This window comes from Sarcophilus harrisii, chromosome 1, assembly GCF_902635505.1.
Source record: "Sarcophilus harrisii chromosome 1, mSarHar1.11, whole genome shotgun sequence".
Classification (NCBI taxonomy): Eukaryota; Metazoa; Chordata; class Mammalia; order Dasyuromorphia; family Dasyuridae; genus Sarcophilus; species Sarcophilus harrisii.
The window spans coordinates 363,419,559-363,445,965 of NC_045426.1; the positions used below are offsets into that span (position 1 = coordinate 363,419,559).

Below are 26,407 nucleotides of genomic sequence, written 5' to 3' on the forward strand. Positions count from 1 at the left end.
TGATAGTGATAAATGTGTACAGCACCTCACGCTCCCATTTCAAGAAATCCTTAGATTGAACTATTTAGAGATATGCTTTTCAATTGAGGATAGGGAATGAAGAAGAAATCATTCAGTCCATTTAGAAATAGACCATTTCAGTCCATTTAGAAATAGAAATAAGAGCTGGCCCATCTGGGAGTAGGCCTGATCCCTTGAGAATGGCTTCCAGCTGTGGGGAATTTGAATGATCCCAGTTCTAGACATCACTCAATGGAGAAGAAGAATTCCCTTCTCAGGGAATATTTCAATTTCCTGAAATTCACCAAACATTTATTAAATCTCCTACCATTTTATCAGGTTCTGTGCTAGGAGCTAGGGATTGAAAGATGAAAAACAAACCATTTAAGTAAATCTTTTTTCTTTGTGTCTGCCATTTTTTCTCCAGGGATTCTTCCATCAGCACAGGGAAGACGGCACCGATACAATGTCAGTTCTTTGGGGGTTAGGTGCCCCTGGCCCACTTGGACTTGTTGGCCCATCTACAGGGTTTAGTAAAGATTTTTTGATTGATTCACATCCTTCCATGTGGAAACTGAAATTTAGGATCACCAGAGAAAAATCCTAGGAAGGGGCCTTTCCCTCCAGTCCAGAAACACATCAGAACCATAGAATGTTAGAACTGAGGTACTTCAGGAATAATCCACTTCAGCCCTCTCATCTTCTAAACAAAGGAAGAGGATCAACTTGATCAAAAGGACTCTGCTAGCACTGGCAGAGTCAGCTCTCCAAAGCAGGTTTTTAGGCGTTGGGCCACCCGGCCCTACTGCCCCCTTGTCCTTGAGGCTGCTTGTGATGACCACTGCTCTACACTGCTCAGCAGCAGTCTCCTCTCTCTCCCTCCACAAAGCCTTTCCAACAAGCAGAAGTAAAGCACATTTCTACAGCGATGATGAAATGTCAGGGCTGAAACATTAATTACTCAGACAACGTGTTTCATAGCATACAGCATTTTAGAACTGCCTTGTCTCAGGATCAGCAGTCCTCTGTAGGATTTGTCCTTCCCAGGCCCTTTCTTATACAACTGCTTCCCCCTCCTCCCCACACCACCCTTGCATTTTCTTTTTAAAAATGTATTTAGTTTAACAAATATGATCTATGATTAAATTAAAATGTTATAATTAAAATGTTATCTTCTTCAACACAATATATGTATATATATGTGTATATCTTCTTCCCTAGATTCTCTCAGATGCATGATTTCATGGTTGAGTTAGAGCAAGCTGGACCTTCTCCTTCCCACTTACCGCCTCCACCCCCACCCCACTGCAGTGTCCTTGTCTTCTTGCTCCAGGGGCATCTTTGGAGAGGAATGGGAGTGGGGATGCCCCCTGTGACCAGTTCTATGAAATTATGAGCCAAGCAGTTAAGTCTGAGAGGAAGCCTAGAGGGAGAGGCTCTGACCAAGAGGAAGGTTTCTTCAGAGCCCTGCTGGGGGAGGGTCGCTGCAAAAATTAAGTAAATGTCATCATAGGAAAATAAATGGCCAGGCCTTTTGGGGATGATCAGTCTTTGCAGACTTATCTGCTTGGAGCTGGAGAACCAACCACTTGCCCTTCCAAGAACCTCAATTCATCTCCTTTCTTTTGAATCACAACCTTCTTGAAATGAGCTGCTTCTCGCCTGCATGAAAACATTGCTCTGGGGAAAAACAGACCGAGTGACTGTGAGGAAACACAAACCTGCTGTCTGGAAACCCTTCCCCATTAGCTGAACCAATCTGATTCTGTGCTGGGTAGATTTTCTGCTGCCAGCTTGTCGGCTCTGCCGCCCAAGTCTGGCTCAGCTCTCCATGTATTCTCTCCCTCCCTGTGCCCTATGCTCTGCTCATTACCCTGGCATCCACCTCCTGCTCCCAATACTACATGGAAACTGGCTACTTTCAGTCTTGAAGGACCTCCTGAGTCTTCAGCAGCGTCTCCCCGAGGTCCCCACCAACGCCACTAGATGTGTTTGAATGTTTGCGGGAGAGGTCCCTCCTTCACAGCACACACACACAAATACACACAGGGTCGGTTTTTTGTGGGGTTTTGATTTATTATTATTAATTAAACCCACTGGTACCTGGGGTCCAGCTGAAAAGTGGTACATACTGAGGAAGAGGTCATCCATCGTGTGTCTAAAATTCATGAAGAAGCTTTAACAAGGATCCTTTAAACCCCCCGAGATAAGTCCTTAGGGGATCATGGACATACTTCTGGGAGGTATGGGAGCTCAGGACTCCCTGTGCAAATGCTTACAAGCAGAGGGGAATTTGTCTATCTTTTGTCCTCTTTTGCACTTCCATTCTCAGTTTCCCCAACACGGGGCATCTTAAATCAGGTAGGTGATTTTCAGTCCCAACTGTTCTGGCTTCCGCAGAGACAGTTCATAAGAGCCGACTAGTTCCTGCTGCCAGATAACAGCTTTTGACCATAGCCTTGGGGATACTTTCCCCACCCTGTGTCATGATCCAGGCCCTGGCTGATGGCCTTGGTATCTGGAGATTTTCCATGGCGTGAACAGTGAGGACATATTTCTAGTCCCTCCCACCCCTTAGAAAAATAAAATAGAATAAAAATAAGAAATAAATACCACCTTGGCCAACAATTACATTTACACAGATAGACAGGACAATGCAAAAACTTGAAGTTTACAAAGCAGCTGACAGCAAGACGAAAGTCGGCAGACTGTATTAACCAGAGAGTAACTCCAGAAGGTGGGTTTCCAGTGTCTCAGGGGTTCTCGGGTCTCGTCTAATAAAGGTTAGGAATCAGTGTGGGCTGTAGTCCAAAGAAATGGACTGAAACTCTTCAGCCTGATGTCTGGTACTACAGCTAGAAGGCAATGCCATATCTCTTGAAGGGAAACTGTATAAAAGCTGACCCTTGCATTGGCTGGCCCACTAGGGAAAAGTGCTTAAATAGAATGAATGACCACTGGCTGGCGTGGCTTAGTTTCATAGCTGTTCTCAGAAAGTTGTGGTCAATTGGGCATGGATTTGAAGCCTTAGAAATAAAAGATTCAGTTTCCCTCTGCTTGGGGTTTCCCTTGAATACATTCAGAGGTCAAACTGGGCCTACCAGAGTTCACCATTTGAAGGCCAGAAATGGCCCCAAAACTAGAGATTTGGGGGCTCTCAGAGGCTGGGCAGCTTAGACCTGCCCATGTTCTCATCAGGTGATTCTCCCTTAGAATGGCTCCCCAGAGTTTAGGCTTATTGTTATTTTAAATCTCTGAAGCACTTTTCACAAGTCTGTAAGAGTAGCAGCAACTAGATAGAGAAAACGGCTTAAATGGTTATTCAGAGTGGCCAGGAAGTGCCTTAAAGCAACAGATTGCCCTGTGTAAACCATATGTCGGAAGCTACCATGACACAATACGTAATTAAAAATATATTTATATGTATATATATATTTATATATATGTATAATATTTTACTTCTTCCACATTATCACCATGAGAGATAAGGAGCTTCATTCACAGGGTTAATGTGGGAGAACTGGAGGAAGTAAACCTCACAGCCCTAGTGGGAACCCTTCCAAAAGCCCATGACCTCCATAGCTCCTGCAGAGAACCTTGTCCACAAAAAGGCCTTCTAAGAAAGTCCCCCTATACTTCTCGTCTTGCTTTTTACAATGTCCTTCTTCTCTGGGTTTCTCCCCTCCTCATTCTTCCTCTCTGAACTTACAGCTCTTGGGTGGTTCACACCTAGCTATTTACCCTGGTTTTCACCAAAACTTTAGGACCAGATCCACTCTCTTCACACATTATTTGTAGCTTTAGAAGATCTCTTTTGATTACTCTTTTTGGGTGGATCAATGCTTTTTGCCCCTTGTTGTTCTCTCCTGGCTGAGTCCATTAGGAAACTGTCTGTCTTCTGGCCTTCTTCAAATGTTCTCACTATCACTGAACAACCAAAGTCAACAGTAATCTCTCTACAATACAGGCTCCGGTTAGGGATGAGCAAGTCCCCAGGGAGCAGCGGCAAACTTAAGGACTTGGGGAGAGAGAAAGAGAAAAGAATGAGAGATGGGTGAAAAAACAAGAAGAGAGAAAGACTGAGAGAGAGAAAAAGAAATAAAAAGGTGCATATGGAAGGGAGGACAGTTGCCTCATTAGCTCCTGGTACAGTCAGAGAGCTCCGGGGTGAGAGAAGACCTCTATTCTTCTCTCTTCACATATGAGTGGGTAGGCTTGTTTTGGGGAAATGAGCATGCAAAATCATCTGCCAGGGAGTGGGCCTGGGGGAATCTTTGTCCCCTGACTCAGGGGGGTGTGAATTCTCTGGGAAAGTGGTTCTGAGGTCTGGTCAGAATGAGGCAGGAGGAAACTTTTCTTTCCTAATCCTTCTCTCTCCTTAGCTCCAAATAACAACAGAAAAGGGAAAACCTTTCTCAAGTCTACCAGGCTGGTGACCTGAGCAGCTGGAGAGATGATTTAGTGAATGACAAGCCTTAATAAAGGAACAAATAAAGAAACTGCTGAAATCTGACATCATTTCCTGGTCCTTATTTCAGGTCTCTTGTCCCCAGAAAGTGAGTTGTCGAATAGCCCATTGAAAATGTTTAACTAGAATTGTCCTAGACAGGCTCCTGGCTGCCAAGAAACAGATCCAAGTCCATCTATAAGATTTTTCTATCTGGTCCATTTTACTATTGCTCAAAACAATACATATTGAACTTGATGAAACCAGATAGAAGTATGGGGGGTAGGACAGGGTTTTGGGGAGAAAAATGGGCTGTGAATACAGGTGATCCCAGCTGAGCCTCAGAAACCTAGAAAGCTGTTTCACTAATACTGGTTGCGACATTGGCTCTGGAATATCTCCTTCCTGAAATACCCACTTTCATTCTCTTCCTTATAACACTGTGCTCCAGGGGGCACTTGCTTGGTCTTAGGATACTCTCCTTCTCTGGCCACAGACACACTCCTGGATTGCCTTTTCCTTCCATAGAAAGGAACTGGGGTATCATGGTATAGGCCCAATCATTGAGAGGGGCTAGTCAGACCAGTACCTCAGGAAATGTCATTCTTCTTGTAACCTGAGGTCCTGAAAACAGACTGTCATATATAGCAGTGGAGATGCTTCCTTAGAGCCTTGATGCTCCCCATCCCCAGTTACCAGCCTCTTTTTCTTGTATTTTCCAAGGTCTTTTGAGGCTAGGGCCAAGTTAGCTGAGCAGTCCTATGGACTTAGTACTAAGGACTCCAGTAAACTTAGAGAGGAGGGATAATCATAGATCAGTACCAGGGGTTCTTGGGGGAAGCCCCTGCTGGACTGGAAGTATCTGAGTATCTTAAATGACTACTATAGCAATGAGGTCTGCCCTGTGGCCCCCCAGACCTGCCCTTCCCTGCTGACCCCAGGAGGGGCTCACAGAGTGTACCCTGGAGATTCTCCTCACAGAGAAAAGAGACTACAAAGCCACTGTCTTTGTTTTTTATAAAAACAGCCTCCCAAGACTGCAAATACAACTGCAAACATCCCTTCTTCTGTTTTTCAGGAATTAAAGGGAAGACAACTAAAATCAGTCCGGTGGAGGATAAGGGGCTGGGGAGACCCCCAAACCCTGCCCAAACTAAGCCCTGCTGGACAAAAGTCGCCAATTACAAGCGTCTGGTGTGGACCTTGTGTTCTTTTGTCCTCCCGAGACATCTGCCATGTGTCGCCTCCGCCAGTTGGCTACTGCAAACTGACATAATGGGGAATGGGGGTGGGGTGGGGTGGGAGACAATACCAGACCAGACTCGGACGCCTGCTTTCCACCCTTTGTGGTCTTTTCTGACCCAAATGGTGTCCCAGGGTGAGCGAGCGTCTGTCACGGTTGCGATGGAGTCATAAGAATGAACCCCCTTCAAGAGAAACCCTGCAGGGGATGAGTGTGCACGGAGTGGGAAGGGGTAGGGAAGCTGGGGGACAACGAATTTAGAAAATAGGTAGGGAGGTGGCAGGGGGTCCCTGCTAAAAAGAGACATGCATCCTTTATGGATGTGTATTGCCGCATGCATGGAGCAGGGGGTGGTGGCTCCTGTTAGATACTGGATCCTGAGGGTTCTTCTCCCTTCCCTCTCCGGATTTGCCATTGGGCCTATTTGCCCTGCTTTTCTGCTTTCATTTAAAGTGCGTGGTCTTTCTCCTGCTCCGGCCATCCCCTTCCTCCCGGTCCTGCCCTGTCCTGCTCCATCCTGTTCCCTGCCCTCCTTGGGGCCCCCCCGGCCTGCCTGCCCTCCCGGCCCACCCCACCCTGCCTCCTCAGGCTGTCAGCTTCTGGATGGTTTTGTTGTAGTACTGGGTGATGGTTGGCGTCAGGGGGTTCCAGTTGTTGGCGTGCAGCTCGATGACCTCAAGAAGCAGCGACCGTGTCAGCATCGACTCTGAGGGGCACAGCATCTTGTCCCGAGCACTGGCCAAGAGCTCTGTCATCATTTCAGGCAGCTGTTCTTCCAGAAGTCGACCTGTGCTCTGCAGCTGGTGACACAGAAGCGCAGGAGTCAAAGCTCAGGAGAAAGACTGCATGGGGAGAGGAAGGGAGGAAATGGATGGTGCAAAGAAAGGGGGCAGGGGCAGCTGGATGGCACAGTGGATAGCGCCCTGCAGACAGGAGCACCTGAGCTCAAAGAACTCAGACGCTTAGCCCTCCTAGCTGTGTGGCCCTGGGCACCTCACTTAACCCCAATCGCTTTAAAAGAAAAAAAGAAAGAAAGAAGGAAATAGGACACGTCAAAGAGGCTGGGCTGGTGGTTTCAGTATTGGGATGAAAAGAGCCATCCGTACCCAATGACTGAGTGTGGATCACAACATAGAATTTTCATTTTTGTTGTTTGCTTGCTTTTTCCCTTTTTGGTCTGATTTTTCTTGTGCAGGAAGATAATTGTGGAAATATGTATAGAAGAAGTGCACGTATTTAACATATATTGGATTACTTACTGAGTAAGGGAAGGGTTGGGGGAAAGGAGGGAGAAAAAAATTAGAACACAAGGTTCTGCAAAAATTAATGCTGAAAATTATCTATGCATATGTTTTAAAAATAAAAAAGTTTTTTTTTTTTTTTTTTAAGAGTATGGGCTAGAAATAATTGACTTCGGTAGTTTTAAAACTGACCCTCCCAACCTGGAGAAAGAGACCTTAATGCTATCATGCTGCCCAATGGATCCTTAGAATGGGAGTTCTAAAACAGCATTATTCATTCTAGATGCTAAAATTGGTTTCTGTGACTTATGTGTTTTCAAAAAAAAAAAAAAATCAAATCAAACCTACCCTCCAAGAGCAAAGGTCTGACTTCATTGAGAATGCTCGAGAAAATATGGCCCAGTTTTAGAAACTATTTATCTCCAAAGAGGAGATGTTAAAGAATCTCGGAAGCCATCTACTCCATTTTACAAGTGAGGAAACTGAGACAGACTTAGGTAATAATAATACCTACCTGCCAGGACTGTTCTGAGGATCAAATGAGATAATATTGTAAATAGCTATGCAAGCCTTAAAGTCATAGTGTAAGTGCTAGCTACCACTAGCTGTAGAGGTCCCAGCCCATTCACTAGCTCAGGAGTACCCATGTCAGGGGACACTGCTGGGGAGGGGATTCTACCTGGAGGATAATTCCTCCCTGGGCAAGGGAAAACACCTGGAGCTGAAACTAGCTGGTAGAAAGGCTGTAAGCCAAGAATGCAAAGAACCTCAGAGTTCTTCTCTCCTGCCAACCCCTCCACAAATTCTTATTCCCTGAGTCAAGCTGGGCAGTAAGCATAGAAAGGGAGAAATAAGGAGTTTCTTCTGAAGAAGGAAGAAGAACAAGGAGTGAGAGTGTGTGTGATTGAAGTCAGGAGGATACAGGAAGACCAGCAGGAATGGCTGGCATGGGGTATGGACTGTTGCCCTGACAAGGGAGAACTGGCTTGGGGTCCCAGGATAAAGAATAATGAGGCAACTAGAAAAGCTGGAGTGGGGGGGGCAAATATATACATGTGTGTATGTATACATGTATATATCCATAATGCAATGTGTCTGTATGTGCAAGGATGTATGTATACAGATATGTATGTAGAAATATATAGCATTCATATAGCTCCTACTATGTACCATATTGTGCTAAGCACTTTATAGCTATTTATGAGGAAAATAAGACATGACCAGGGTCATGCAGCACTTCCTCTGTCTGGGACTGGATTTTAATTAAGTTTGCCTTAACTCCAGGCTCTCTCTCTGGCTATTCATTGAGCTTCCAAGGGAAGATACCAGAGTTTGGTTTTGATGTCCTCCTCCTCTTCTTCCTCCTCATTTAGCTAGCTTTTATAAAAAGCAGTTGAAGAATTACAAAGCACTTTACAAATATTATCTCATTTGAAACAACAATCCCTGGGAGACAGGTGCTGTTATTATCCCCATTTTTACAGATAAGGAAATTGAGATAGAAAGTGGTTAAGTGACTTGGCTAGGATGACACAGGTAGGAAGTTTGAAGTAGGATTCCAACTCAGGTCTTCTTGACTTAACACTATCCAAGGTGCTACCTAAAAATAAGGCCCTGCCAAGTCACTCAATCTCTCCATGATTCAGGTATTTGTAAGAGAGAAGATGCTCAAGTGGACTGCTGGAGGAAATTCTAGAGTGTTAGCAAGATATTCTCAGAGCTTGAGAGATTTCTTAGTTTCTGCTACTCATCTTCTGTCTGGTCCTCTGGCTTCAGGATTAGTTTTTTTTTTTTTTTCTTTTTTCAAATATTCATTCTCTTACTTCCTGTTGTTGCTTCCCCAGCTTCTTCCCAACCAATTACATTTATCTGTTCCAACCTCAGCCCAGAGAACATCCTTTTTATTATTTTAAAAATCATATTAAATTAAATTTAATTTATTAATTTATTTATCATTATTAAATTAATTTAAATTATTTCTTAAAACCAGACATGATTGTAATGGTGTAACTTGGAGAATTCCCATTAAGGAATCTCTCTCTACCAATGCAGATTAATGATCTGCCCTACAATTCAGTTTTAGACAGTTACCTGGTATACTCACTTTAAGTGGTTAATAGATTGGGCGAATTGTCTAGGGTCACACAGACAGTATGTGTTAACTGTGGGATTTGAACTCAGGGCTTCCCTACTCTGAAGGCAACTTTTCATATAGAAGTCTCTCAAAAAGGAGACTAGCACATGTGAAAAACTGAAAGATTCTACAGATTCTAATGTCAACAGCTGGAGTACATCCATCTGTGCAGATGACAACCCCTCTTTGCCTTCACATGCCTTGTAGCTACAGATGCAAAAAAAAAAAAAAAAAAAAAAAAAAAAAAATCCATCAATCCCTCACCTGGGGGCCAATCTTTTGGTGTTGATCTTCTCTGCCCTTAGTTGAACCAGCCCTCGGATGACAGTCCTGCTTTTGGTACCAGGCCTTTTCGGCTTGGCAGGGCTGGCACAGCCTTCAAAACTAAGGGTTACTTCCTGTGGCAGGGGATTTCTATAGTGGATGTTAAAGGTATACCCACCACCCTAAATGGAGGAAGTCAGTTCTTTCAGAATTGGAAGAATACTGAAAAACAGAAAGCTTTGGAAGAGCATAGGACATAAAGCATGAAGGCATTTGATGTTAGGAACAAAAGTTCTAGGAGCTCTCTATCTCTGAGGGTTTCCAGGACTCATCCCCTGTAACTGCAGAGGACCTTGTGCACAAAGCATCCTTCTGTAAGCCTGTGCCATTGAAATCTGTTTGGCATTTGGGTTGATCGTGTGTGTGTGTGTGTGTGTGTGTGTGTGTGTGTGTGTGGCGGGGAGGGGGAGAGATAAGAGTTACATATCTCATATTTGGGTCATTTAGGTAGAGTAGAGAAGTCTCTGGACTCTCAGGACATGTAGATAACATTTGGAACAGGAGGGGATAGAGATTTAAGTACCTGAAGTAAGAACTAGGCTGGGGAAGTGTTCGTCCCTGAGGGAAGGGGGAAAGGGGAAAGGAATAAGCATTTGTATAGGATCTACTAGGTTAAGTGTTTTACAAATATTGTCTCATGGAATTCTGTAGAAGGGGAGTCAGGGAACATTTGACAAGAGCTGAGCTGAGAAAGTTAAAGTGAGGAAGCCCAGCAAGAGGAAACTGGGTACATGGGAAATCGTGTATCAGGAGCTTGGGGAGCCCGTGCCTTAACCCAAAGGAGTGACTCTAGAGAGGGGGACAGTCGGCACCATGGCAGGCTGATGATAGGGGAGAGCATCTGGAACAGAAAAGGCCATTTTGGAATCTTTCCAATGGCACCAGGGCCGATACCAGCTCATTTGCAGGGGATTCTTTGCTTTGTACTCCCAGTGTCCAGCACAGTACATGTGCTAATAAATGTTCCAAATGAACTCTGCTCTGCGTAGAAGGTGAGCTGCTAGAAAGGGGTTAATGAGGCAAATTAGAGACTACTTCTACCCCTTACCACTATCTCGGATAACAGGTCTGCCCCACCCTGGGACAGAAAGAGTTAAAGAGCTGTGAATACTCTCTGCTGAGATATCTTCCTCCCTGATGGTGTGAAGGATGATATTGTGGGTTATCATCAGAAGACCTATTGGTTTGTTGGGTATACCAGAGTCAGAATTTCTTTTGGCTATGGATTGGACTAGGGAGCTGTTATTAAAATAGTTGTTTGACTTTGGTCAAGTCTTAATACTTAACTCTTCCAGGTCTTAGTTTTTTCTTCTATAAAATGGGGTGTTGTATCACATGACCTATAAAGACCTTTCCAACATTAGCCATCTATGAATCTCTAAGTTTAAATCTATGGCAATCTCCATAGTGTCAGAAGCCCCTTTCATTCTTGTAAGGGGTCAGAGAAGCAAAATGTCATGATAGTCTATCTCCCACTTTATCTTTGCACAGGTTTTCTCTAGGTGAAATGTTATCTTTTCAACTGTGACTTGTGTTTTTCTTGGGACGGCTTCCTTCAAATCTTACCTCATTCAAGAAGAATTTTCAATTGTTAGTTCTCCCTGCCCTCACCAATGTGTATTAATATTGTATGTATCCTATATTTATCTCTCTGTCAATACATTATAACCTTTCAGTAGAGTGGAAGCCCTAGGAGGGCAGTATCTTTTTCACTTTTGTGTTTTCTCATCTGTACAATGAAAGGGATGGATTAAATGACTTCTAATGGTCTTTCTAGCTGTGAATCTGTGATTACTATGTATGAGTGAATACACTGTAACCTTCCAATAGAGTGGAAGCCCTAGGAGGGCAGTCACTTTTTCACTTTTGTGTTTTCTTATCTGTACAATGAAAGGGATGGATTAGATGACTTCTAATAGCTCTTTTAGCTGTGAATCTGTGATACTATGAGTCCTGGAGTCTTATGCTGTGCCCGATTTTCTTTACAATATTGGGAGTGTACAAATTTTTCTCTTGGTTCTGTTCACATCAGTTCATATAAGTCTTCCCAGATTCTCTGAGATCATCCCCTAGAAGGTACTTTGTGAAATACTTTTTGATGGACTGATAGGCACCTACCTCCATTGAACAGCAAAGGACTGCATCTTCCTTCACATCCTGAGATTGCAACAACTGTGGAGGGAGTGAAACAGAAGATATCAGTCAGCAAAGTCCACTTCCACATCTTCCTGCACCCATATGGTGGATAATAATCAGGCACAAATCCTGGTCCATCCCTGAAAACTCCAAGAGACTTATAATAAGCATCCAGTGCCAGGCCCAAAGAATCAATGATCTTAGTTTCTGAGGAAGCCGAGTCTGGGGCCCTTTATTTTGTTTTTTGGGCTTTCATCTTTCACTAATTTTTAATTTTTTCTGATCATAGAAACATCAATTGGACACCAAATGCTAGCTCTCCCTCACCCCTGAGCTTGCTTGGCTCACTGAGTTCAAATATAAGTCATACTTGATTTCATTTTATTTTTACCACCTCCTGCTGTTTATTGCCAAAGTAGAATGACTTAGTCTGGCATCAGCTTCCAGCACTTGACTGTAGGATATTCAGAGGTTTCTGGAACAGAATTGCTCTGAACTTCTTTTTTTATATCTATATATCCTGTACCTCAGAGCACAACAGTACATTTCCTTGGATTTATTTCCAGAGGGAAGAGGTTGAATAATGGTTAGACTAGCCTTTGAGTCTGGAAGCCTAGGGCTAATGTTTGCCCATGGGCATCTGTCTCTTGGCAAATAATTTCATCCCTTAAGGCTCTAGGTAACTCCAGGTAAAACAGAATGCAGAAGAGCTGTCACTTAACTTTGGAAAAAGGAGTACTCTACATTAATAAAAGCATAAATTCAAGAACTTCCATTGCCAAATTTTAAAAAAAATGTCAATAATATTTTATTTTTCCAATTGCACAGAAAGAATAGTTTCCAATATTAATTTTTGTAAGATTTTGAATTACATTTTTTTCTCCCTCCTTTCCTTATCTCCCCCATCCATAAGATAGCAAACAATTTGGTATAGGTTATACATGGATAGTCATTTTAGACATATTTCCATATTAATCATGCTGTGAAAGAAAAACCAGAAAAAAAGGGAAAAAACATGAGAAAATAAAAGCAACCAAAAAAAGTAAAAATAGTATGCTTCAATTCATATTCAGTCTCCATAGCACTTTCTCTGGATTAGAATGGCATTTGGAAAAACAATTTAATGGAAAAGAGTTTAGAGGTACTTTTTTATCATTCATTCATATTGATTCATTCATCAAACATTTATTAAGAATGCTAGCTGGAGAGATACAAAATCTAGATAAGGTGTACAGTCAAGGAGGAAGGGGATAACACACAAACAGTATTATATTAAGCATTTATGTTTTGTTGTTCAGTCATGGAGAGTTGGACATGACCTGCTTTGGGATTTTCTTGCCAAAGATACTGGAGTGGTTTGCCATTTTCTTCTCCAGATCATTTACAGATGAAGAAACAGAGGCAAATAGGGTTAAGTGAATTGCCCAAGAGCCAGTAAGTGTCCGAAGCTGGACTTGAACTTTCTGACTCTAGGTCCAGTGTTCTACACATTGTGCCATCTAGCTACCCTAAACATTCATAAGAGATCAATATCTCTCAAACAGCTTACAATCTAAAGGGGGTGACAACATGCAAATAAATATATGTGGGGGGATAAACTGGGACAATAGCGAGAGTTCAAGGAGCTACTGAAATAAGGGTGAAGAAATAGGGCCAATGTTAAAGTGGGAGAGGTAGGAGGAGGAGAGGTTGTAAAGATAAATAATACACCAGAAGAAAGTCATTGGAAATGTGTATAAAAGCACTGAATGGATAGCACTAAACCTTCTACAAGCCCCTAGCCTTGGTCTATCCAATGATTGTCTCTGGCTATAATCCTCATGCTATAGCAATCAGCTCTTTTTAGGTTCTACCAGTGAATACTTGTCTTCTGCCCCAGAACACTATCAGGGCAATTTAGAATTTGCCCAGTTATGTCCTCTGGATCAAGATTAATTTGGTTCATTCTACAATCCCTGACTGAATATTAGTCAATCAGGAAGCTTTCCAACTACATGGTAGATTTTTGCATTTACATCCCTAGCTCCCCTTCCTCTTCTTAAAAGCAACATAAGAAAATTCAAACAAGCATAGAACAGCATTCCTATTATTTCAGAAATATCAGAATACTACAAAACAGGCAAAAACAAAAAGTTTGTGAAAGACAATGTCTTTCATTCTATAACTTTTAGCCCAGAGATTTGATAAGTTTATGAAAAGAGTTAATATAGTATGCTAGAAAGATTGTTGGACCTCAAGTCAAGAAGAGTTGGTGACAGGGGATCGACACTTAGGCTTTTCTGGGCTTCAGTCTTCTCAACAAATAAATGGAAGATGTGAACTTGATGACCTCTAAGGTTCTTTTTAGGTCTAGAACTATGATTCTTGCTTTGGACTTTTTCCAAATCTGCTACATTCTTAAGGTCCAAGGGACAAGAGGTGCCCACCCCTTAACAGAAGGGGTGGGCACAGTAGTTTATGACAGGATTGCAGATTTAGAGTTGAAAGGTACCTTCAGAACCATCAAGTCCAAATCTCTCATTTTGACAGGTGAGAAAACTGAGGCAAACAGGATTAAATGAATTTGTCCAAGGTGACACAGCTAATAAGTGTCTGAGGACTCATTTGAACTCACATATTTTTAACTCCAGACCCATGTTTTACTTTTTGTATAACCTATTAAAAATGTGCTCTACCAAATTAAAAAAAAAATACTTTTACTTAATCCTGTTACCCTCAACTATTCTCTCTGTTCTGTCTGTTTCTCTCTCTCTCTTTCACTCTCTCTCCCTGTCTTTCTCTCTCCTTTCTTCTATCTTTCTCTTCTCTCTTTCTCCTTGCTCTCTCTCCTCTGCCTCTGTGTGCCAATGTCTCTTTTTTCTCTCTCTCTGTTTCTATCTCTCTCCCTGTTTCTCTTCTCTCTCTGTCTCCAATGTCTCTTCTCTCTCTTCCTCTGTTTCTCCCTATTTCTTCTCTCTGCTTCTTTCTGTCTGTCTCTTTCTCTCTTCCTCTGCTCCTCTCTGTGTGTCTTCTTTTTCTGTCTCTCTCTCTCTCTCCTCTGTGTATCTCCTATTTATCTTTTCTCTTTGTCTCTTTTTTTCTTCTCTCTGTCCCTGCCTCTTTCTTTTTCTGTTTCTCTCCTCTCTTTCTTTCTTCTTCTGTCTCTCTCTCCCCCCTCTCCTTTTTCTCTGTCTCTCTGTGTTTCTTTCATCTCCTCCTAGAGCTCTGACTACTCCTTAGTCTTCTTTGTGAAATTATGTCCTATTTCTGCATATGGGGGGGGGGGGACTCCAGGATTCTATCTGGAGCCTTCTTTTGTCATTTCTCTTTACTGCCAGTGATGGCACTGGTTCCAATGGGTTTCATTACCATCTCTTAAGTAGTAGTCTCCTAAATCAAGCCCTAAGTTTTTTCTTAAGCTCCAACCTCACATCTCCAAATGCCTGCTTTACCTCTTCACTAAGAAGCCCACAGACATCTCAAACTCAGCGTGCTCAAAACAGAATGTACCTTACACACTCATTCCTAACTCATTATTTCAGTCACTCAAGTTTGAAACCTAAAGTCATTCCTGGTGCTTTCTGCTCTTTTACTCCCACATGTCCAATCAGCTGCCAACTCTTGTCTATTTTACTTCCATAACAGAGATATAAGCTGTCCTCCTCCCTCTGCTCACACTAGCACCCTGGTATGGACCCTCATTACCTTTTGCTGAGACAATTATAATAGCTTTCTAATTGGTCTCCTTGCTTCTAGCCTTTTTACTCTCCCATCAGTCCTCCACACAGCTGCCAAAGTGACAGTCATTCTTTTAAAGCACAGTTGATATGATTGGGTCACTACCCTGCTCAGCATTTTCCTATTACCACCCGAGTAAGATACAAATTCTTTCATATGGCATTTAAATTCTGATTTTTTGCTTAATACCTCTGTGACCACTGGCAAATCTCTTAGTCTCTGTGGACCTCAGTTTCTTCACCTGTCAAATGAAAGAGGGTTGAACTAGATGGTCTCTGAGGTGCTTTCCAGGTCTAAATGTATTATCCTATCTTTCTAGGCTGATTTCAGATCATTCTGCCTCACAAACTTCCAGTCAAACTGGCTTAGGTAGGTTCCCAATATAGACCCATTTCTTTTCATAAGTCCTCATGCCATGGATATTTGTCCTCACCTCTTGGAAATTCTAATCCTTTAAAGGTTCAGCTTCAATGCTACATATTACCAGAAATCTTTTCTGATATTTTCAGTTGTTACTGCTCTCTGCTTCTGAATTTACTTCATATTATTTTAATTAATTTTATTTTAAAATTAACCTTACTTCTTTTTAATTGATTGATATGTGTGCATGCCATTTTCCCCTGATAGAATGTAAGCTCTTTCAGGACAGGGATTGCTTCTTGTTTGTCTTTCTGTCTCTAGCACCCAGCTCAGTGCTTGGTACACAGTATAACTTTATAAATGTCTGTTAATTTGAACTGAATCATAAAACTAGTTTTCTTCAATGACTATCTTCTACATCACGCCTTTCCTGGCCAGTTGTTCATTATTTCCCCTCCCCTCTTCCCCCATTACTTTTTCTATACATCAAATGAAACAATAGATTTGGGTCCCTCCTTCACCCTCCCTCCCCAAGAAAAAGGAACAAACTTTGAATGGATTTCCCTGTTTACCTCTTTTTTCCCTCTCAAACTAGATTTTGTAAACTCCTTGAGGGAATTTTTTGAGGTCTGTTTTTATTTTGTCTTTTTATTCCCAACAATTAGCACAGGGCTTGACCCATAGTAGGTGCTTAAAAATGTTTGATGAATTGAGCATGAAAGAAACCCAGTGATTTATCTGATGGGACTGTGGTCCTAAGGAGGAGTTCTGTGATTTCATAGCAAGAATTCCCTGTTTAAGTGACAGCTATGATTAGCTATAATCACAGGAGGAGGAGGGAGGTTGCTTAACACAAGACCTCAAACCTCTGACCCCCCACATAGGGCTCAGACTCCTTGAAACGTATTACATACTCTTGGCCTCTTTGTTCAGACACATGTAATTAGACTAACAAGTCTTTCTGAAGAGAAACAAAGATGTAGATAGTGATACATGAGCCCAGGAATGAACATCAGAAGACTGGCTTCAAATCCTGCCTTAGCCACTTACTACCTGGGGGACCTAAAGCAAGAATCTTTGAACTTCAGTTTCTAAACTGCAAAAAGGAATGGTTTGGGCTTTTACAGTTCCTTCCAGGTCTGAATCCCTCTTGCGATCTTGAATCATTGGCAGAACATCCTGGGCTCCCTTTCCTACTCTAGAAACCTAAATATGAGGGTGATGCAGACTTAGAACAAACCTGAAATCTAATTTTAATAACTTTAGCTTATAAAAATGGCAGAGTTTATGGTGAAGTCATAGGCTGTAAACAACTGGTTTAATGAGGATCCCAAGAGGAGATTAAATGAGTTCAAAACACTTTCAGATTTGTGACCAGGTATGTGAATATATGCAAGTCACAGATGCCCTAGTCTCTCCTTGATCCCATCTACACAACAGATTTCCCATACCAACACTCTTGTACCCTTAGAGAACACTTTATGTATTTTCCAAAGCACTTTCATAGCAATTATCTCATCTGACCTAAAACAGGCAGGCTGAAAATGAAAGGCCAGTGACCACACACCACTGCAAATGTTTTCCTTCCCCCAATCCACCATGACACTACATTAGCACAGTCTATGACACCGTGGAAAGAGCCATATTTAACAGTGCCTTTTTTCTGCTCATCCTGAGGTCCCACTAGGAAGCCGCCAATGGCACACATCCTAAAAGACTCTTCAGTGTCCCCCTGCACAAAGCACCTCGTTCTCTTGATCATTCATTGAAAGTGTCTGAAAAAAGGTTAGTTAAACTTGGCATATTTTCTGATAGGAACTCTTGCCAAAAGCCTGTAGAAGATTCTCAAGGAAACTGGTTTGGGCTTTTTTTGTTTCATTAAGAATTTTTTTTTTCCTTTCACTGTAACCCCATAAAAAAGTAATACTGGCAACAGATGAACTGTGTTTGATAGCTGGAGACTTAAGATAAGTTCCTCCTTCTAACTCTGACATTGGCCGGGAATTTCTGGATGGAGATTATAGAACCTTAACTTTGAAGAGACCTCTCATTTCACAGAGGTAGAACCCAGGAGTGGTATGGGGACCTAACTTGTTGAAGAATCCCACAAATCAGAGTTGGAAGAGGCTTAGAGACCTATCTGTTCCAAGAATTCTTAATTTGGAACCCATGATTGTAAAAGAAATATATTGATCACTGTATTTCAATATAACTTGTTTTCTTTGTAATCTTATTTATTTTAAATTTAAAACATTTATTTTCAGATAGATCTCACCAGATTGCTAGAGCGGTTTATGACACAAAGGTTTTCCTGGCTCAAATCTCCCTATTTTGCAGATGAAGAATTGTCCCCCTTAGGTATGCCCCTTCACCAGAGGCAGGGCCAGACCAGAATCTTGTCTTTTTTCTACTATTTAATGATACTAGGTGCTTACTTTCTTGCTCAGGGCTGGCCACTGATAAAACTGTATAGTAGATAAAAGTTAGTTTTTGCTGTCCTGTGGGCCTTTTAAAACCTCTCACTTAAGTGCTAAATGCCCTCTTGTCCTCTCCTAGATTCCCAGGCTGTTTTACTACAGAATCCCACCTGGGCCTGGATCCCTTGGACCTGTTCTTTGCTAAACTTTTCTTTTTCTTCTCTCTTCCCTTGCTTGCCCTCACCTTCTCCGCAGCTTGTTATTTATTCCAAGTCCCATTTCTTCAGGGTTCTGTTCCCTTCTTTAGCGGATCAATAAACCCTGAAACTATGATAAGGGGAACCTCTTTTCCACTGGTATACTTTCCTGGGGACTTTCTAGTAAGAAATACTTAATAAAAATAAGTAATTCAAAAGACAGGTGACTCTAACATAGGCTGGCAGAAGAAATATTTTTTTCCCACACTTTGCAAACAGCTACCTAGTCCTTATGGTGTGATAGCTCTCATCCTTTTCCATTGTCCTCAGGTCCTTTTGGATTATGGCACTGTGCCCTAGGGTTAGGACGAATAGTTGACTGTAAAGTCCCATAGGAATAGAAAGGGGTTGTTGTGAGCCACCAATGACCTGCAATGGCAATGACAACCAAGTGAAATGTGTTTCTTGGATGGGAATCCAAGGCAATTCTACTAGGCTTAAAATGTTTGCTCGGAAGCTTGTGCATTCCAGTCCTATTGTCTGTCCTAGAGTCTAGTTGTGGGCACGCCTATCACATCCTCCCTTGGGGATGAGAACTAGGGGCCAAGATACTCCAAACTTAGGGCTCCTGGAGGCTGGGAAGCAATAGGGAAAAGCCTGCCTCAAGAGTAGGCTGAGATGCTGTGGAATCCCTCTTTCTTTCCATGATAGCCAAGAACAAAAATCCAAAGTGATTATGTTTTGTCCCCATGACAGTCACAAGGCAATATTTGCCCCAAAGCTCATCCGTCTGCAGGATTGGAGAAATGAGGCCCATTTAGACCTACTTCATTTATGGGGCAGACTGTGAGGTTATCTCATGGAAATTTAAGCTCCCCAGCTTGGGTGGAATTTACTAAGGTGAGGGCTGGCTTAGGAGATGGACAGATTCACCTTATTTTAATCATCTCATCTCATCTCATCTCATCTCATCTCATCTCATCTCATCTCTTTCTCCCTCAATTTGTGCACACACACACACACACACAGAGTAAATGTTTGTTTTTGTTTATATGTCTGGATGCATGTATTGTTGGCTCTTATTTATTACTATATCATTTTCTAGTATTCGATACCTGGCTTATAGAAGATACTTTATAGGAAGTTTATTTAATCTTAGCTTAATGTTCAGCCTCAGGCAGAGGAATCTGATGTCTGTTAATGTAACTTATTCCATTTCTAATCACTCAAATTTCTCTGACGTTGACCTGAAATGGTTGTTAAATAAACTTACATGCTAGCCGTAATATATAAGAACATATTTGACATAAAAAATTTAAGCAGTCTAATATTGCTAATACAGTTCCTGTAGAACCTATATTTCTCCATAACCTAGACCCTCTGAGACACTGGAACAGAAAAGAGCCATCTTCCCTCTCCCAATCATACCCTTCCCTAATTCAAAACAACAACAAAAGTAAACTGCTGCTCCAAATTCCACAGAATCAGAATCACAGAATGTCAAGGACTTTTGAAGGTCAACTCCTTATCTTATATTTGAAGAAACTGAGGCACAAGGGGAGGGAAGTGATTTGTCCAAATTTATACAGGATTAAATGGACCAACCCCCCCCCCCCCCCCCAATGGTCCCTTGGATTGAAGAAGCAGATCCTAAACACTGAGGAACAAATGAACACAGCTGAGAAGCATCAGAGATACCTGAAGCCTCACAATTGGTCAAGTTGTTTTACAGGAGGAAAGGAGAGTTCTGGCTGGCTGATAACATATATGGAAGGCTACCCCCACCCCCCCATCATGTCAAAAAGTCTGGGAGAAGCAACAATAATAAGATAAGGAGGAATAAAATAAGAGAAAGGAAGAAAAGTGCAGGGGATCAAAAAGAATTAAGAGCAATATACACTCTAATAGAGATTTCAAATGAGCAAACATTTATTGACTCCTTGCTATATACTATATACAAAGCCCCATATTAGGGATATAAAGACTTGGATTTCCAAGCGAATACAATTTCATATAAAAGGAAAGACATATCTATTAATAAATTGAATATAAAGAATATGATCAAGCCTTATAGGAGAGATCAAGATTCAGGAATGGAAGGGGATTTTTAACTAGAGGGACTTGAGAAGGCTGCTGTAACTGGGCCCCCAAAAGGAAGACTTACAACATATGATACAGCAGGGGAGTCTGTACAAGGAATCTAGAATCCATGACAAGAGGATGCAGAGAATGATTGGGGAATAGCCCAGCTTGGCAGGAATGCAATGTCTAAAGAGGAAACAGGATAATCACAGGGTCACAGATGTAGAACTGGGAGGGATCTTAGAGGCTCCCTCTTCTTGGACATTAGGTAACTAGAGAGATTAAGCTAAATGTGAATGTCACAAGCTCACCAAACACTAGAGTCAGGTCTGAAACTCAAGTTCCTTGACTCTATGTGAAAGAGGCTAGAAAAATAAGTTAGTGGGACCTTTAATAAGTCAAACAGATGATGCTTTATTCAACAGGTAATGGGGGGCCGTGGAATGCTTTTAAAGAGAAGACTAAACTGCTATTTTTTTCAGTTGTATCTGACTCTTCAAGACTCCATTTGGAGTTTTCTTGGCAAAGATACTACAGTGGTTTGCTGTTTGTTTCCTTCTCCAGCTCATTTTACAGATGAGGAAACTGAGGTAAACAGGGTTAAGTAACTTGCCCAGAGTCATACAGCTAGTTAGTGTCTGAGGCCATATTTGAACTCAGGAAGATAAGTCTCCTTGATTTCAGGCACTGCACTCTCTCCACATCTTCTCGGATAGGGGAGACAATATGCAAGCAAACAGACACAAAGCAAACTATCTATAGAATGGTCAATAATTAAGAGGGAAAGCACTAAAATTAAGAGGGTTTAAGGAAAGTTCTGGGCAGATAAATGGAGAATCCCAGGCCTGGGGTCAGAAAGACCTGAGTTACATGAGACACCTTTGTACCCCTTGACAAATCACTTAATCCTGCTTGCCTCAGTTTCCTCATCTGTAAAATGAGTTGACGAAGGAAATGGCAAACTACTTCTGTATCTCTGCCAAGAAAATCCCAGAGTCCACTGACCACCACCACCACCAACAAAAGGCAAGGCTTCCTGTGGAAGTGATTCTTATATTTCTATCTACCATCCACCACCATATTTGTGTGTCACAGAGTTGCCCCCATAGGATGCCCCAATAACTGATGCTGATAATGGTGACTTGAAAAAAGGAAAAAATGGTGTTCAGGCTCACTGGGTTCCATTAAAGGGGGACGATTAGAACAGACAGGGGTACTTCTAAAAGCATTTCAGTCCAAAATGATTAAAATGATGAAGTTACAGCACTTAAAGAGAGGCTTTATTAAACAGAAAAGTGTGACTAAGGACACTCAGAGTGGTAACGAAATTAGGCTTTCTGGTATAATAGATAACATCTTTTCCATACTTATATAAAGAGAAGCCATACCATACAGATGCCTCATGAGCAGCTTCCGAGTGAGAAGACAGGACTTCTAACTCCAGCTCTAACACTGTCTTGCTGTCTTGCTTTGTGACCCTGGGCAGTTCTCTGGGTTTCAGTTTCCTCATTTATAAAATTAATATAATAAAGCTTATCCTTCTTCCCTCCCAGAACTATTGGGAGGATCGAATGAGATCATGGCTGAGAAACAGCTTTGAAAAGTACAAAGTATGACACAAATGCAACATGTTATTATTGTTATTAAATATATCTTTACAAAGATATATCTTTATAATTAAATGTGTCACGTCAGTGGGCCACACTTTGCAAGTACCATCTGATTTATCCTCATACCACCCTTTTGGGGATAGAGAAAGGACAGAGGTGTTATTATCACTATTGGAGAAGGAGCTGAAATAATTGTAGCACATTGAGATTAGGTGATATGCAGGTGATATGCCTCAGGTCACACAGCCTATCAGGATAAAATTAACATACAGAACACAGGCTTTTCAATTCAGCATAACACATTGCTTTCATTTAGTTAAGCAATATTCTTTAGTCTTGGATCTAGTCAGCAGTTTGTCTATGGTGATCTGGTGGGATTTTTCCAGAAATAAACATAAGTCCGGCTTATAGAAATTATGTATAGCCCTAGGAAGCAAATTAACTACCCTGGGGGATTGTGCTTATATCTAGAGTTTTGTCATCATGGGAACAGTAGCTTGGGTAAGCATAAGTCTACTAGTTAGGCTTTCTTCATGTAAGGTTAGCTGAGAGTAACAGAGATAAAATTTGCTTATGCTTTTTATATAAAATTTTGTTTTTAACTTTTACTTGAATGGGACAGTATCCTTCTACTTTCTGTGAACATTTTATTTTCCCTTAACTAGCACTTGCTCCTCATATACAAGCAAACACACCAGTTACAGGAAGGGTTAAAGGCAAAGCAAACCTCTAAAGACAAATTCAATCTCTTTCTCACTAGTTAACTGCCATAAACTCTGTTTGCAGAAACATTAGGTTCTATCATCTTCTTATATCTTTCTCTTTTACCTATTGGCTATCTCAGGTTATTTTCATAGCCCCATATGTCTTTCTTTAACTGTCACTAGATCTTTCTTATTATCTTTTTATCGCTTACTCCCTACTCCCCAGGAGAGACTTAATTTCTTCTAGTTTAGACCATTCTTACTCCTGGTCTGAAGTCCCAGCTCTTATTTCACTCCTAATGCGTATCCAGTATGTATATTTTACAACTTGACCTAACCTCCTCCTTTTTTTCTTTTTTTTTAGGGGGAAGAATTTTTTTTCTTTTTATCATTTTAATACCATTAAACTCTACAGAAGAAGTTTTAGACAAATTTATGTAATGAATTTGTTACACTAGGACAAAAGCTATTAGAGTTAAAGACATCTTAAGACTGTCTTTGTGTAGGAATCATAGAATCTACTAAATCTATAGGATGAAGAACTATCTTCTTTTCTTGTCAGCCTTTGGAAACTGTGATTTTACCACATACTGAATCTTCCAGTCAATCAGCTTCCAAAAGATTTTAAGGAGCCAGGACACCATCACACATAGATTTTCTTTTCCCCATGTGTGCCTGGCACATACATAGTAAAATAAATGCTTGCCTTGGCAATGCTTGCCTTCTCCATGGGTAGAGCTGGTAGTCAGCAGGTTGAACCAATTGTGATCTTCTTTAAAGTTAGTCAACAAACATTACTGAGTTTTGTGCCACATCCTGGTACACAGCAGCTGTTTACAATGTTCGCTTCTCAGATTCCACTTCCTTCACTAAACTTTTTGGGATTGATCAGATGAAAGCTGAAGGTTTCCATGGCCTTGCTTAGGTCATGAATGTCCCTAGTCTTCCAACTTCTTGCACCAATCTCCTCCCTAATTATGTAGTTATCTCTAATTCCCAGCTCCCCTAAATTATACTTATGTTAAACATGGATTAAATCTACTGTCTACCTTTGTCCTGGTGAATGCTTTTTTTTCTGCTGTCTGTACATCATTTATGTGTTTATGCACATCTGTGGAAATAGTTTTCCATTTTAATCTCCTTGGGAACAGGGATGGTCTATACACAGGGCTTCACACAGTGACATAAGCAATTGTGTGCTTAATCTTTTGGGCAATGATGAGAATTTAAAAACAATTTCTTGTTGGATCTCCATTTCAGAACAAAATACAAGTCTATAAGCTACCTAATTGAGATACTATCACTTACTTGGCAGCACCAAAATCTTAATGATGGAGAAACAATTCAGGAGGGAATAATAAGCATCTTGAATGCTGAGATTGCAAATCCAAGGTAGGCTGATAAAATGGATAAAACACTGATTCACAATCAGGGGTCCTGGGTTTTTCCATTAACTTGCTATATGACCCTGGCAAAGTCACATCTCCTTTTGTGATTCATTTTCCTCACTTGTTAAATGAGGATGTTGGAAGAGATGAGGTTTAAAGCCCCTTCTGTCTCTAAAATTCTAAATTTTAGACTAGAAGACTAGAAACGTTGGGATGAACTAATGTTTTCTTCCATTAAGGGATACAGAGACAGAAAATGAATTCCCATCTCAGTTCAGAACACATCTGGGCAAAAGAATTGGGATGTCACTTTTTGGATTTTCTCATGCTTACTAAATTCCATGAAAATGAAACTAAAGAGAGATCTGAGCTGGTAAGGAACAAGCTTCAGGTCAGTGTGGCCTGCCTGAAATACAATGAATTAGGACATCTGGGTTTGGAATGAGAAGACCCTGGGCAGAATACTGCCTTTGTCCCTTATGACTAATTATAAATCCATAGCAAGTGATTTCTTGTCTCTAGGCCTCAAATTCCTGTGAAATGAGGTGGCTGGACTATGTGACTTCTGGAATTATGAAGAAGCTAAGGTGGTAGAGTAAATAACCTGCTGGGCTTGGGTGTCAGGAGGATCTGAATTCAAATCCAGCCTTAGACATAATTAGTGCTTTGTGATCCTAAGTCACTTGACTTCCATTTGCCTCAGTTTCCTCATCTGTAAGTCGGGGATTTACAGTGCCTCCCTCCTAGGGTTTCTGTGAAGATCAAAAAAGACCATTTCTAAGGTCTCAGCACACAGTAGGTGCCAGAGAAATTCATTTTCTTTCCTTCCATCCCCTCCTATTAGGTGTTACTTGAAGGTACCTCATGGCTATTCATGATTATGATTAATGATAATAATTTATGTTTCTGAAGTACTTTAAGGTTTGGTAAAGAATTTTTTCATATCAACCTTAGTAGTTTTTATGCAAATGTTATGTCATTTTACAGTTGGGGAAACTGAGGCTTAGAAGGGTAAAGTGATTTGCCTAGATAATAGGAGTCAAAAGACCAAGTTCAACACTTCCAATGCATCCATTAAGCATTTATAAAGCATCCGGCTAGTACCTGGGAATACAGATATATACTTTTCTTCTCCAAGAGCTTTTGTGGCTCTTCAAGCCATGGTGGACCTCCTTGTGGATGAAACACAGCCAGGTGTTGAGGAGAGTGATAGATTTGGAATTAGAAAGAACAGGGCAGACGGCAGCAGTTTGGCCTTTAGTAAATCCCTTGGATTCTCAGTTCCCTCAGCTGTAAAATGGGATAACAGTGGTATCTATTTCAAAGTATTGTTTAAGGATTAAAGGAGATAATAGCAAACCTTGATGGTGCTAAGTAAAGAAAAGCCAGGACAAGGGACCAGTATTATTCCCTGAGCTCTGCGGGTGCTGGTCCTAATAGGGAGAAGGCTTCAAACGCCAAAGGGAAGAGAACCTCAACTTGAAATTTAGGGTACTCTTCCTAGGCCCTGGGGGAGAAAGTAACCCATTGGCTGACCGTAACCAGCCTCCATTATTTTTCCCCTTATAAATGGAGATAACAACACCTGACCTCCCTAACTTACTGGAGTACTATGAGGATCAAGTGAGATAATAGATTGCAAGGCTTGGAAACGTGGAAAGTGCAGTATCTGGGGCAGGGATAGCTGTTAAGGGGATCACACCACCTGTCCCTCTGGCCTTGCTCACGGGAGGGGCCCGAGACCCGCGGATACTCCGGGCTCCTAAGGGGAACCCTGCAGAGGCTGTTATTACTGTAACTTCGGAGAAAGCCTCCTTTGCTGGAGTGCACAGAGAGGCCCCTACGGGACAGCTGCCAGAAGAAAAACACATGTAAACGCAGTTAATTTGTAAGGCGGCTCCCCCAGAGACTGCCAGCCTCGACTTCCCTCCTGGGCATTCGCCGCTACTTGGCCATCCCCGCCCCCAGCCCCTCTTCCCGGGGGACAGTTCAGTTGCACCCGTCCGGGGGGGAGGACTGCGGGCTGGCTCCGGGCCAGCGCCCGTCTGGACCGGGCTGCCCGATCCAACTAAGCCGGCCTTTCCCGGGGCCGAACACTCCCGGAGCTGGCGGCCGGGCACCCGGGAGCCGCTGGTCTGCCAGCAACCCCCGGCCCCCCTCTCCCGCCCGCCCACCCAAGGCCCGGACTTGAACCTGCCAGAAGCGGGGGTGTGATAAGAGTCACAGCTCAGGGAGCGAGCTGCCTGCACCGGCATTTTCCGCCCTCTAAAGCAAACAATCAAACAGGAAATTAATGGAGAAACCCACATCCATGCAAAGTTCAGGTTGTGATTTTCACAGCCCCGGAGCCAGGAAATTCAAAGTTTTGGTCCCCATAGCAACCTGACCGTAACATCATTGACTCTTG

General features: G+C 41.9%; 1 protein-coding gene across 3 annotated transcripts in view; it reads right to left on the reverse strand.

Annotated features, from left to right (window-relative positions):
* Positions 1 to 2,051: 2,051 nt before the first annotated feature.
* CTIF (cap binding complex dependent translation initiation factor) overlaps positions 2,052 to 26,407 on the reverse strand; it is a 476,533-nt gene continuing 452,177 nt past the window's right edge. For all 3 annotated transcript variants that reach the window (XM_012541153.3, XM_003759532.4, XM_031945969.1), the window contains 2 exons: positions 11,508 to 11,561; positions 2,052 to 6,490 (listed from right to left, as the gene is read on the reverse strand). In XM_012541153.3, the coding sequence (XP_012396607.1) occupies positions 6,275 to 6,490; positions 11,508 to 11,561 (270 nt within the window). In that variant the 3' untranslated portion in view covers positions 2,052 to 6,274. The remainder of the gene's footprint in view (positions 6,491 to 11,507; positions 11,562 to 26,407) is intronic.